General features: G+C 39.2%; 1 protein-coding gene across 1 annotated transcript in view; it reads left to right on the top strand.

Annotated features, from left to right (window-relative positions):
* LOC127410293 (B-cell lymphoma/leukemia 11B-like) overlaps positions 1-11,652 on the top strand; it is a 60,626-nt gene extending 48,974 nt beyond the window's left edge. Inside the window, exon 3 of the mRNA XM_051645482.1 lies at positions 7,644-11,652. Within this exon, the coding sequence (XP_051501442.1) occupies positions 7,644-9,592 (1,949 nt within the window). The 3' untranslated portion in view covers positions 9,593-11,652. The remainder of the gene's footprint in view (positions 1-7,643) is intronic.
* Positions 11,653-15,474: the final 3,822 nt, after the last annotated feature.

Here is a 15,474-nt window from a genome sequence, read left to right as displayed (position 1 = left end):
GCTTCCCTGCAGTGCTGATAGAGGGACAGGACAGGCTTTCAGTCATGCAACATGCATTTATTAATGTGAGTGTTTAGAGATATGCGGAGAGGTGGACCTAGGCTCGTTTGAGATGGGGTTTACATTGACTGTCTCAGACACATACGCTATTGATCTATCCATCCTTAAAGGAGCAATATGTAACATTGACATCAAAAGTTTAAAATAGGTACTGCAGTCCAAATTCAAAATATTGGAGAGAGTTGTCTCCCCCGCCCCCTCCTCCCCAGACTCGAACCTCACGTGGGTTGCCAGGTTGAAGACACGCAACAGGAACGAGCAAACTGACAATGGCAAGTGACGAGCCTTACACTGTAAGTTGATCAGCTAAGATATATGTTTGCAATGTTTTTATTGTTTGCAAATTATAAACCAGCTCATGTGGATTTTTTATAACTCTGTCAATGTTAGCTAGATGTGTTGCTGGCTTCCATGGCTGCAGCACGTTTTGTTTGCCCGCTAACTTGTTTCAAATCTGGCAACCCGGTGTGTCGGAATACTATTGGGAAATAGGCAGTGGGCGGGATCACACAGGCCAAAACACAAACAGAAATTCTGGCCCGGAACGGACATTTCAAAGTAGAATATACTGGCTGTAGCATTGTTTTCGGAGAAGTCAGTATTTCAACTTAGCATGTTTCCTAAATCTCTGATAACATATTATGATAATTTTATGCTTTAGTACAGTAAATATATTACATATTGCACCTTTAATGTGTTAAGCTTACAAAAATGTTGTCAATGTAAGAATCTTTGTTGCTGTTAACTGCATTAGTTAAATAAAGCTGAGGGACAGGATCAGACAGTTGTTGTGTTAACTCCCCCTTCTTCCCTCACTCCACTGCTGACCACGCCCACTTTGGCTGGCATTTATTTTTCTAATGTGAGAGCTCAAATGTGCCGAAACAGGGAGTTTCATGATCCTTTAAGCATAAATCTAGCAAACTTTAATGAGGTTTATGCTTACAACAAGAAAACAACAATGCTAATGGGGTAAGAAAAATAAATTCAGAATATACAAAAATGAGTCTTATTTTCAAATGCAATTTTGCTTCTCAAGTAAATTTTTTAGATATATTTATTGAAAACCAGACAAATACTGAATAAGTAAATTAGTTTTGTGGTTTTAGTGGGTCTTCAAACACTGATAATTCATGGGAAAAGAAGAGTAAAAAGAGACATTTCAGTCCTAAAATCATTTAAAGTTTTTTAGGACTTCATTTAGTGCAAATCAAAAAGGATGTGCGCACACACACGCACGCACGCACACACGCACACGCACACGCACAGCAGGCTTTGGAATTTAGCATTAAAAAAAAATGGGCTACCTTCAGAAAGGCAGTAGGGTGGTTTTGGCTCCAGCGTGGTCTGGCTCCCTCCATGCCATTTTCCTGCCAAAATCATTTATTTCACTGTCATAATCATTTATCAAAGCCAACCTGATGGGCTATTCAGGCTCACAGCTCAATCAATGTAGGATTACATCTATCATGAGGAATGAAAGAAATCTAAGACAGAATGACAGTGAGAGAAGGATATCAATTGCAAACTTTTAAGGTGAAGTAATTTCTGGGCCGCTAATGTCACCAACTGCAATTGACTCTCCCCGTCATCCACTGGTCGAAAGAGAAAAAACAGATAGTCCCACCCCAAACTCACACTATTGATTGAGCCAATGTTGCTGTGCCAGGTTAGTCAGGATGATAAAACAAACAGAGCAATGTTTTGATAGCGCTATCAAGCCACATTGTTTAAACTTTTAAGAGAAACCAGCCAGCAAATGATTTACTTCTAGATGTCTCTGCACATAAAACTGAGATAGGAGAAAATATTGTACCATCCAAAAATGTCAAACATTACCTTTAAATTGATTTCAGATTATTAGTTTTACATCAAAAGTTTAAAGAAACAAAACTTTTTTCCATGTGTAGCCATGCAGAAACATTGTTTAGCTTGCTTTCTCTTTCTCACACATAAACTCTAACATCCAAACCACATTGCTGATTCCCTAGTGTGTGTTGGTGGCACAGACAGCGGTGTCTCCCTACACAGAATGCTGCACCTCTGTGTTTCTCATTAGCATAGTGGCCTGGCCCCCTGATTAGCCGCGATCATCACAAACAAGACATTAGTGATGCAAGGTGAGGCCCCCGGGAGCCCCAAATCACAGGCATGCTAATGAAGGCCCATGTTACGGCGGCGTGAGGTGTCAGCCGGCTGGTGACAGGTGCACAGAGGGGACATTTGGGGGTGGGGGGGTCCAGAGAGGAGTGAAGGCGTGCCATAGTCCCCATGGCATCACCTTGTCCTTTGTTCTTTATGCAAATCTACTGCTGTGGCATTCTAAAGCACAGAATGTAGCGGGTTCGAGGGGCAGATCTGTGAGAGTGCCAGGCCCGAGTTGTACACACACATATGCTGTTGTATTGCTATTTTAGTATTGTGACTAGTGGTCGAACTATATAGTGCAGAGGCTGATAAATCAGCCAAAATTTGGTGTTTTTAAATTATCAGCATTGGCAGATAGATTTTCCCATTTGGCAAATTAGTTTGTTACCGAGAATCCGAGAATGATAAAAAAATATCAATAAGAACTTGTATCATCACTATCTACAAATATGTGTATACTTATTTTAACCAATTTAATTCACAAACCTCACAAAACTGCTTACAGTTGAGCGCTTTTATATCTTCTTCTGAAGCGTGTTTTATAATAGCCTGGATCAAAACTGTGTCACTCTGACTCATGATGTTGCTCATATATCTTTCTGTGGTCCTGTTTCCACCTGGTATTAAGATGCGTTTTCGGTGATCCGATCACGTGGTCAGCCGAGACGCAAAAGCTCAGTGTGAGTGCAAATGTTTTTTACTGTTATTTAAATGTTTATTTTTATTTATTTTTTTCATTTTTCTTAATGTATATTTTTCATTTTATTTAATTTTTTTCTTAAAATAAAAACATAGTATGTTGAGGTTATTGTAATTTTAAATCGTTCTTGGTAACTTCTGTGAATAAAACAAAATTGCAATTTCACGCACATACTGTATCATACTTGCTATTTTTAACTCACATTTTTATTTTTGATTAATCGATTACTCGTTTTTTGTGGATTCGATTACCCAACTACAAAATTACTCGAAAATGCCGATACCTATTGCTAATGTGCACATACTGTACCATCTGTGGATGCTGGACTACTTTGTGCACTGTTGTTATTTCTTTCTTCCTAATGTATTACTTAAAATTACATACAAATTTCTTTATGTGCAAACAATTACTAAAAGGGGAAGTCTAAACAGAAACCAGGAGAAACTGGCATCTAAAACACATTAAATCCTATTTTTAATTATTTTTACAAAGTTCAAGTTTTGTGTGAAATTTTGAGTAAATATAATAAATTTTTAGCCAATTTATGTATATGTCATTTACTATTACATTAATTGTGTGATATATCGGCATTATATCGGCCTATTGGCCACAGCCTTGTGGATATTGGCATTGGCCAGTAAAAAAAACCATATCGGTCGACCTCTAATTGTGACATCATAAAAATATATCCTTGTATTGTGGCATCATCAAAAGAGTTGCATACATGAACATATGTCATAAGCCCGAACCCAGCCTATACCCAAGACCCTGTGACCCAACCCAACCAGACCAGTAGCGTCAAACTTTAAACCTGATTCCGAAATCACTCAGTCACTTTATAATGTCTTCTCCAAGCAAGTAAATTTGTTGCAATAGGCTGTTTTGCAAATTTTATTTAACCCTTAAATGCATGGGAATTTCACCAAACACTTTTACATATTCGGGTCTATAGAGATGTATTTATCAATCAAAAATGGATCTACAAAATGCCCAGATAGTGTAAATGTTTTTAAATATGTTCAAGACAATTAGAAAATAAAATGTATTTGTATATATTTTGAAGTTTTATTTTTCATATATCAAAGAGATAATGCAACAAATCTAGAACAGGATTCATTACTTTCACACTGAAATTTCATGAGACGCAACTGGCTGTCAAACACATATTGAGCTACACAAAACACATAAGCTACACATATGCATTTTCTCAGGCACTTATTGGGTCTAAATAGAAGCACAACTTACATAATTTCAATATTACACCCAAAAGACAATAGTCATATCATACTGTTAGCATGTATATTATGTATGTGTACACACAAATGGGATACATATAATTCACCATTTTTGCACAGAAAATCAACGTTATATAGTATTTAATTGTATGACTATAGTACTAATTTATCTTGTAATAAATAATCAAATAGTTATTATGTGATACTCAACTTATATAGATATGAAATAATCATAAAATATTAAAAGAAACAACACTATTGCACACCTAGGGTCTCTAATGACCCAATACACTTTTGGTACTTTATATATTTACCATTATAAAAAAAAAAAAAAAAATTGAAATTTTGGCTTTTTGTGTGTGTATTACAAAGAGATAGATTCAGGAATATTAAAGAGGTGTGGGCACAAAAAATGGATGAGGTACAAGGGGTGAAATGAGGTCCTGTCTCTCTAAAGACCTAAGGTATGCGTTTAAGTGTTAAGCATCGTAGGCAACATTCCCATTGTAACAGTATTTTAACAGTAAACATACAGAGTTTTAACATCATACGGTGGCCCCTCAGCACACCAGAGCAATGAACTCCTCTTTGCAACCTGATCTTCAGAATTAATCTTTGTGACACCTGCACTAAAAATGTTAGATGGAGCACAACAAATGAAACAGAATGCAGGTGTCTAAAAAAACACTGGTGACCTGTGCAAGATGCTGAAAAAACAGCAAGACTGTCAACAGTGTAGACGCACACAAAAACATGTTTGGTGTGAACAGCCCCTTTTCATTAATTGCAAACATGAACCTGACTTGAAACCCAAAGTTATATTTGAAAAACTGACCCGAACCCAGCCTAAAACCTGAGGGTTTGTCTGTGTTTGGGTCAGGTGGCAGACCTCCAATTGTGACATCATCAAACAAATTGCATGTATTTGCACATGAACACTCTTCTTTGCATTGGGACATCATCACAATCACACATTGTGACCATCAAACAACTGTTTCATTAGCTCAGCTTCAGTGAGTAATTGGTTTATGCTCAGGTAATGCTAATGACAGCAGCAGCTAATGCTAAAGTTATTTCCGTCATGAAACAGCAGTGCTCCCAAGTCTGCCAGATTTGTTCGCAGATAATTAAAAAACACCCTCAGCCCCTCCTCCTGACTTCTCTGTCACTGCATTTATGCTCTTAAAGGGAAATTAATTGCCACAGAATGTTGAAATCAAAATATCTAAACCCAGGTTGGAGGTCCCTGAAGATAAGTTAATTGGCCTTGAGGTTTTGTAATACCCAAGAGGGTGAATAACTTTAGTGTAAGACCCCCTCTACCCACACACCCACGCGTGTCATTAATCACATATCCTACACACACAGAGACATGCATGTCAACATCCTAGTGCTGTTTAACACAGCGAGAATGCTACTACAGATTTGTTAGTGCCATGCACTGCAACAGCCTGCTCTCTAATACAACAGCCACATCTCAATTTAGCTGTTTAACCTGTAATCCCAGCAATATTTATTGAAGTGCAAGAGGGAAGAAAATTGGGCTATTAGGCTCTTGCAATGAATACACTGAAAGGAGAAAAGGCTCTCTGCTAACTAGCAGTTGACCTTTGCAGCCCGCAGTGAACGGTTTCATGGATGTGGACTGTGGTAATTACTGCAAATTGAATTACAGAGCGAACAGCAATGATTCTGTAATGAGCACTTTTATTGGCTGGAGTGCTTTGCTATGACATGGCCCTCCCAGGTCTCTGTAGTGTGGGCGTGCACACATACATACACATACACACACACACACACACACACACACACACACACACACACACCCAATGAGCCATGATCAGATGGAGATATGTGTTCCTGAGGTGCCTGTTGGGTAATTTCACACCATCGTGCCACACAAGCTGCTGTCACAAGACATAGATCTGTGATGGGTCATTAGCATATCCTAGTTTATTCACTATGGGTCTCTCTCTCTCTCTCTCTCTCTCTCTCACACACACACAAACGCACACACACATTCTGGCTTGTTTGGAAAGTTGATGAAATTTGTCTTTGGTCGTCATTAAGCCTGTCTGTCTGTTAGCTGACACGGTCCCTTAGTAACATATGGTGTTTTTTGTATGATGTGATAGGATGCAAATTGCAGTAGCTCAAGCACACAGTTATGCCAGGATAAGTGCACACGCACACACATACACAAATGCATATATTTGTGCATGCACGAATGCTCTATCACACTCTCTTCTTTTGTCCATCCCATGTTCTGTTAAGTCCTGCCACCAGCAGATTATGAAATGTTGATGAGGCATTTTTGGAACTGGAACTGTTGGACACGTTGATTATATACAGAATTAGGCCCCAGTCCAGGATCTGAAAAGGAAAATAAACAGCCTTTGTGACAGAAGGGATTTCTGCAATGTATCCAGCCAAACTAAATGCAGCCTGTAGACCTGTCCAACACAACCTCTTAAATTGTCAATGTCCTAAACATCAGAAAGCTGCTTGTCAGACCAGACAAACCCCAAGTTATATCTGCAAAGAACCACTCACACAACCTGTTTGAAATATGATGACCTAAACAAATATCCAATATCACACCAATCCAATCCAATCCAATATTAACATCTCTGGTGATCCAATCACAGATTAAACATGTAACTTATTTGCTTTGATTATATTGCAAAACAAGCAAGGATTGATATTCAAATAAATGTTTATTTCATTGCAGTGTAAAAGCATGGGCATGACTTCATTGGCATGCATTTGCAAACCACATTTCTCTCAAATGATACACAAACATGTATATGGGTGAGTGTGTCTAGTAGCTATGCACCTGTCAGAATATGAACCTTTCAACACAACTCTTTCATTCCCTTTCTTTCTTAAACCCTATCTTTTTCTTTCTTTTGCCATATAATTATATCCATATGGAAATAGTGAAAGGTCGGGTGTTGAATGCGGAGTTATATATTTACGTCTTGCTGACATTAGCATTTGCACATTGTGTTTTGGCCTTTGGGCGATACCTGTCATCTGTGTTAGGCTCTAGCCCTCAGGGAGCTGCCCTGCTCTCACCCTGACTTAGATCCTGGTTGAGTCACGTATGGGCAGATCCTCTCTGATGGGGCTTTAGAGAGCAGCAGGCTCTGCTGCGTGATAGATAACATGCTAGGCTATCAGAGAGCTCTTGTCTCCCCTCTTAGGATGATGTAATTTTCATCTTATAAAATGGATGTCGCCGCAGCATAATGAGATGTCTCACACATGTTGCCTGTTTAATTTTCAACAGATATGATCCATGAACCTAACCATACAAAACTCTTGGCTTTGATTACATTCAAAGCCATGACCGAGAGCCAACAGATGCGCGAATGACATGGAAAGCTATGAAAGTGTGCTATCTAAACCGCCACTTGCAGCAAATCATAGAGTTAATAGCTAATATATACATATATATATATATATTAATTCCATTCATGTTCTTTGGTGTCTTCCAGGAAAAGATGAGCCCTCCAGTTACATCTGCACGTCATGTAAGCAGCCATTTTCCAGTGCATGGTTTCTGCTGCAGCATGCGCAGAACACCCATGGGATCCGAATCTACCTGGACACCCACCCTACTAGTTGTTCACTTACCCCACGCATGGCCCTTCCTCCACCACTGGGGGCTGATGCCCTGCCCCGCTCCCCTCTTGCCAGCTTTCTGGGTGATGGCAGCAACCCTTTTCAACTGTTACGTATGGCTGCCCCGCTGCTACGAGAGCCACTGCCCCCTGGGTACATGGAAACCCGCTTGCCATCTACCCCTTCTTTTGTAAGCCCTCCACCACCCCGCCATCCTCTGGAACGCCTTGGCCCAGAGGAAATGGGCCTCCTGTCCCAGCATCCAAGTGCATTTGAGAGGGTGATGCGGCTGACACCTATGGGCATAGAACAATCAATGGGCTTCTCTCAACGTCTTCGGGAATTGGCGGGCAACAACAACAATGGTGGGCCAACCCCTCCTCTTTCCCCTAACTGTGTACCCCCAATGCATCGGCTTCTTAGTCCCAGCCTTTTCCAGCATGGCTCCAAACCTCCACCTTTCCTAACCTCACCTTCACAGCCACAATCAGTACCATCCAGAGGCAATTCCTCACCACCACTAAACCAGGTCGGCAAAGCCAAGTCCTGCGAGTTCTGTGGCAAGACTTTCAAGTTCCAAAGCAACTTGATAGTGCACAGACGAAGCCACACTGGCGAAAGGCCCTATAAGTGTCATCTCTGTGACCATGCATGTTCACAGGCCAGCAAATTGAAGCGCCACATGAAGACCCACATGCACAAGTCAGGCTCCATGGGGAGCTCACCTGAGCAGGGAGGGCAGGACTCAGCCGGAGAAGGGCTTAAGAACATAGAGGACAGTGGCACAAGGGAAGGATTGGATAATGAGGAGGATGAAGAAGAAGAAGAGGAGGAGGAAGAAGATGAGGAAGAACAGCATAACGGGAGCAGGCCTGAGTCCACCCTGAGCATGGACTCAGAATTGAGCAGAAACAGAGAGAATGGCCCAAGACCTTCACCAGAGGAGAAGCCTCTGGCATCTGAAAGAGTGACAGAAAACCAATACAATAATCTTGACAATCACTTGAGACTGCCACCGGGCAGCAGGCCACGCGAAGAGACAGATGTAGATTCGGCAGCCAGGGAGATTGACAGAGACGGACGGCCCATGGTGAACGGCAGAGGCTGCTATCCGGAGAATCCTATCTCAGCGTTATTCTACCGGAAGCCCCTGCCTATTTCCAGTCCCAGCCTCTCTGGGTCATCCGCCAAGAGGATCAAGGTGGAGAAGGATGTGGAGTTGCCACAGGTTCCCATCGTCTGCCCTGAAAATGTGTACTCTCAGTTGCTAGCTGGGTATGCTGCATCCCACCACTTCATAAGGGAGCCCTTCCTGGGCTTCAGCGACTCCAGGCAGTCACCTTTCGGCACATCTTCCGAGCACTCCTCATCTGAGACAGGCAGCCTGCGCTTCTCCACCCCTCCAGGGGAGATTCTAGAGGGGGGTGGGATGTCAGGGCGAAGTGGAAGCAGTACACCACACCTTCAGCTGAGGGGTCCTAGGCCAGGGAGACCACCTAGCTCCAAGGAGAGCCGACGGAGTGACACCTGTGAATTCTGTGGTAAGGTGTTCAAGAACTGCAGCAATCTGACCGTGCATCGGCGCAGCCACACAGGTGAGAGGCCTTACAAGTGTGACTTGTGCAGCTACGCTTGTGCCCAGAGCAGCAAGCTTACCCGGCACATGAAGACGCATGGGCAGTTTGGCAAAGAGGTGTATCGTTGCGAAATTTGCCACATGCCATTTAGCGTGTACAGCACCCTGGAAAAACACATGAAGAAGTGGCATGGAGAGCATTTGATGACCAATGAGGTCAAACTCGAGCAGCCTGACAGGGCTTGAAAACATTTACTAATGCACTGTATTATGGGTTTAGCTGGATAGTCTTTCTCTTGAATAGATTTCTTTTTAGTGAGATTTCATTTTTTTTTCTTTTCTTTTTTTTTTTTTTTGACAAATAAAACAAACTGCCACCTGAGAAACAAGAACACAAGGGAATGTTATACTGTTGTTCGAAAAACCCTTCTTGCATTTCCCTGCAACTAACAGAGGAGTAGTCCATCACGAATTCATGGAGCCTTTCTAATGTGCAATAATTTCTGTATTTATTGGATTATTTGTTATTATCAATGGCATGTGCAGGTACATTATTGATAGGTTTCTAATGCATTCAGTTCCTGAAATTATATTTCTACACCCTATCATATGATATGACGAATACTGAGATTTTGGCATTCAGCCAACTTTCGTGTCTTTAACTAGTTTCCTTAAAGGAATAATATCTGGTAATTTCTAAAGAAGAGGTCCACTTCTAAAAATCTGAGAAAGTTTTCATGTTATAGTTGCTGTCAATGGCCCCTTTTATCTTGTGTGATATACAATAGCTAGACGTAAAGCACCAAATGTCACTTTGACAATAAAATATTGAACAAATTTATGGGGGCAAAAAACCCAGGGATGTTTTAAGGCAGCTGACAGGCAGTTTGACTGCATTTGAATGATTTTCTGTTGACAACCCTTGAAATGAAATGTTCATCAACCTTGAGAATGGCAGTGATGTGCAAATCACAACAACAAAATTTCCTCTATAATCCTTTAGTTCCTGTGTATAAACAGTGTTGAGGCAACCAGTGTTGCATTTATTCCTGACATTATATTTTCAAAAGTTTTGTTAAACCCCAGATTTTAAGGTTTACTAAAGTGTTTACGTTCTCTAATTAACCTCTATACATCTCTTCCACCAACATAATCTCTTAATTAAGTTTCAGTACTTTCCAAAACAGGTACAAGGTCAAATCCTTTCATATGATAATGGTATTATAATGTGTATTATCATTGTGCAGTTTCCACTAATTCAGACTGCATTAAGTTGTTCAGGGAAGCCATAAGCTTATTACATATCAAATTTGTATCATAGGTATATATGGATGATACAATTGCAGTTTAATGCTGTAAGAAATGATCAAAAGCAATCTCAAATTAACTTGAAATAAAAAATTAATTTGCAGGTATTTGGACACCAATATTAAGCCCCTCACCTTCTTACCTGTAGAATTCATAGAAACCATTTGAGCAAACACACACACACGCACACACACACACACACGCATGTTGGTGCGGCTATCCTTATGAGGACTCTCCATAGACATAATGATTTTATACTGTACAAACTATAGATTATATCCCCTAACCCTACACCTAAACCTAACCCTCACAAAAAAACATTCTGCATTTTTACATAAAATACAAAAACAAAAAAACAAACATCGTTTAATATGTTTTGTTTTTTTTATCCCCTTTTCTCCCCAATTTGGAATGCCCAATTCCCACTACTTAATAGGTCCTCGTGGTGGCAAGGTTACTCACCTCAATCCGGGAGGCGGAGGACAAGTCTCAGATGCCTCTGCTTCTGAGACAGTCAATCCATGCATCTTATCACATGGCTCGTTGTGCATGACACCACAGAGACACCCAGGATGTGGAGGCTCATGCTACCCTCCGATATCCACGCACAACTTACCACGCACCTCATTGAAAGTGAGAATCACTAATCATGACCACGAGGAGGTTACCCCATGTGACTCTACCCTCCCTAGCAACCGGGCCAATTTGGTTGCTTAGGAGACCTGGCTGGAGTCACTCAGCACACCCTGGATTCGAACTCGTGACTCCAGAGGTGGTAGTCAGCATCAATACTCGCTGAGCTTCCCAGGCCACCTGTTTAGTATGTTTTTAAGCGATTTGAATTATGGGGACACTAGAAATGTCCTCATAAACCACATTTATAGCATCATATCCTTGTAATTACCAGTTTGTTACCTAAAAAAAAATGTCCTTGTAAACCACACACACACACATACACACACACACACACACACACACACACACACACACATATAAATGCATTTTATGCAACATCCTGTGCGTTGAAACCGCAATCAATGAATTGTGCTGGGGCCCTCTGGAAGCCCTCGGTGACTGCCTGTCTTATTAAGGATTCTAGGATTACACACTCCCCCTCCATCTGCCACCTTTTACACACCATCAGCTTAAATACACAAGGCAACCCTCAACTCCACCCTCCACAAACCATGGTTTACTCTCTCTATTTTCACTCTTTATATGTACACTGCAAAAAATCATTTTCTTAATATTTTGAAAGTAAAAATATCTAAATATGCTTAAAAGCAGATACATTTTCTTGAGAAACAAAACTGCATAATATATTAAGACTTGTTTTCAGAGAATATATATTGATTTAAATGTATTTTTCATACACCCTGAGCACCTTCTTTTCTTACTTTGAGAATAAATGTTACTAAATTTAGTAAGGGTTATACTTAAAACAAGAAAACGTCTTAATATTACATAATTTTGCTTCTCAAGTAATTTGATCTTATATAGATATTTTTACTGGAGAAAAATACAAAATTACTGAATAAGATTATTCTTTAAAAAAAAAAAAAAAAAAAATTGTAGTGTAAATGTTTTCCCTTAAACCAAGCCTTTTTGTGACTCGAAAGTTTACTTTAAACTAAGGCTGCACATATTGACCACTCGGAATCAATCAACAGGGTGAAACAGAGATATAAAGAAATGCACAGCACAAGAACAAGAATAATTTTATGACTGTCTTTTATCATCACCTACTTTTTAGATATTTTGCAAACTTAACATAAATGAAAGTGGCCATAACTTTGAAATACATTGAAAAAAAAAAAAAAAAAGTGTTTTAATCTAGTAAACTTGCCAGATTTAGGTGCCACCAATGGCTTTCTGAAACAGATTGAACCAGAAAACATGGATGTGCCTCAAACTAATGTTCAGCCTTTATCCTATGTCACAGTTCAGACTCCTGCTATATAGCGGACGAAAACCAATCCATGAGCAAACTATCATTAACAAGTATCATTTAAATTCAATAAGTGGAATCAAATCAAGTACAGTTGTAAAGGATGGTTATTCATTTATTTGGGCAAATGTAATGTTTCATTTGTAAGCAAAGTCTTCAACACACAGATTTCTTTGAGAAATGACTGAGCCATTTCTTTACTGTCTAATTATAGTTATTGACAGTGGAGGTAAAACAACTTAATTGGAAGTAAAAAAATAATAACAATGACACTGTCTTTAAATTATGTTTACAGTGTTGAAGTATAAGGATACTGAGCTTTTCTGTATATGTGTTTTAAATGAGAAAGAACCTGGTTTTCTACTATTTTAAATATCATAGCAGGGTTTTTCTCCTCTTCCCTTTCCCTCCTTTGTTTCCTTCCCTTTTTTTTGGTGCCGGTATTTCCGTAAATTTCAATGGATATATGCGTGTGTATGTTTTGTTCATTGTTAAAAACTCAATGTATTTGTAATTTCAGTGGCATTTTATGAAATGATGCAAAAAATCATTATATTTTGCAGTCCATTATGAAATTGTGAGTCTATTCAAATGTTTTGTCATTATATCTGTTCATAATTTTGGTAAATCCATCCACTGGAGGATGTAAAAAAATAAAATAAAAGAAATACAAAAAAAAAAAAAATCCAGGGCTGCCTTTGTGTTTTCATGATTGTGCAGAATAAATATATATATATATATATATATATATATATATATATATATATATATATATATATATATATATATATAAATAAATAAATAATAATAAAAAAAGATGTATAAAAAAATCTAAAATATATTCATACTTTTGTTGACTTTATTATTATTCTAAAATGTGGAGAGAAAAAAGTTATTAAAAAAAATGAGTAGGTGGGTCATATATCATGCTGTTAGAAAGCCTGAGAAATCAGCACATCCATTTTTTATTAAGGCTAAAATACATTTCTCTTAATCTTGCAAGTTAAGCCCCAACTGGGATCTGCACGTGACATTTGGCCCAAAGATTTCACTAATTTGTTAAAGCTTCGTCTTCACTGCACCTGCCCTTCCTCCTCTTTAGTCTAAGTGCAGAGCACACAATATCTTGTCTGACCTCTCCCATCTTGCCTCATCCCTTCTTGTCCTTTGTGAGGCAGGCGGGACTTTTGTAGTTGCAACATTTCATATTAGGGAGTGAAGCACTTTAAAATCTTTTCATTTACACATGACCAGTCATAGAACTGGCTTTTTCCCCCGAATAAGCCACTCATGTGAAGACCCACAGCCTAAAAGCAGCCTGCATGGTGACCTAGAGTTGTTGTAAACAAACAATTGCTCCATAGTTCATTCATCCTATGATGTCTTGGCCAACCTGCATGTTTAAGCAATGTGTAGTTAGGTCTTTCATACTATGCAGTACATTTTCATGTCCCTATCATTTATGTCCTAATAAATTGGATAAAAGTTTAAACTTACAACTTTAAAAGAAATCGTATTAGTTAGTTTTCTTCACAACTTTTGATTGAGCGGATGCCATATCTGCCTTATCTTCTTTTAAAATGAAAAATTGGTAATTAATTAAGAAATATTCCAGGTGTTTCTCCATTTTTTCCTTCCTCTAATTAAAACATTTCATACAAAATGATTTTTGATGGGGAATATTGTTATAATTCATAATCAGTTTAGTCAAGTTTAATCAAGTTTTTCCTATATGTCCCCAAAATTCCTATCTATAATTTTAGTCTTTTGTAATATTGCTTTAACGAACAGTTTCGTAGACACCATCCTCCAGGAAGTGATATAATTTTTGGTGGGAAAACAACAGCACAAACATTAAGTATTAGCAATGGATTTTATAAATAGATGTTTTGTGTTTTTTATTGTTTGTATCACTAAAACATTCCATCCTGTTTGATAAAATTACAGAAACCAATATGATAATATGAACAATTCATATTGAAAAGCTGTTACATTTCAAAAGTTGTACATTTTTTTTTTTTTACAATTAACTTAAAGTTGACAGCCTCATGTAAACCAACTGATCAGCCCCTCACTGAGCAATGGCTAACTTTAGCTCTTTAATTCCAGCCAGTTAATTGTCTTGCCATTGTGTACATTATCAAGTTATAATTAATTACGTTTAAGTTCCTGAGCTTGACCAGAGCATATTTCTGAAATTCCTTAAATTACAATAAGAATGTACATTTTTATTTTAATAGTTACAAAGTTCAAAAGCAGCTGCATAACAGGAATGACCTAGTGAATGTCACTTTAAAGAGGCAAGCATGCGGTTACAATGGAGCCGGACATCTGGGAGACATCTTCTGCCCACAAACAGCCCAGTCCCAGCGCATCCCTGACAGCTTAAAAAGTCACATTCCCAGAGCCTCATTCATGGCACCAGTTTCCCCTCGAGGTACCACTTTTTTCACACTCTAATTACGAGCAGCCACACCAATGAAACGCCAAGTTGCTTTGACCACGTCTCCACATGAGCTGGTGTCGTAGTTCAGATACGGCACGCCATTTAAGGTCCCTTTTAGCCTTTCATAATGGCAGGTCCCACTGGGCCTGTCCTCTCTCTGCCATGGGAAGAGACAGATCTCTCTATGGTGGTGAAGGAGCCCCTTATTTGTCAGGCCAAAATGACTTGGATCCAAATAAGTCACACACAGAGAGAGAGAGTGACAAGGAAATTAGGGGTCTGAACGTAATGCGGTCACAACAAATGGGGTGTCAGCTACAGAAAAGTTGCAATTTGCGCCTTGACCCTGCCGAGCGACCGCAGTTCACGGGATGATAGGGAATCATCTCACCAGATCTCTAGTCCATATATCCAGTTACTAATCTT

The sequence above is a fragment of the Myxocyprinus asiaticus genome, chromosome 19 (genome assembly GCF_019703515.2).
Source record: "Myxocyprinus asiaticus isolate MX2 ecotype Aquarium Trade chromosome 19, UBuf_Myxa_2, whole genome shotgun sequence".
Taxonomy (NCBI): domain Eukaryota; kingdom Metazoa; phylum Chordata; class Actinopteri; order Cypriniformes; family Catostomidae; genus Myxocyprinus; species Myxocyprinus asiaticus.
The sequence above is the reverse complement of the archived record's forward strand: the minus strand, read 5'-3'. Positions and strand labels throughout refer to the sequence as shown.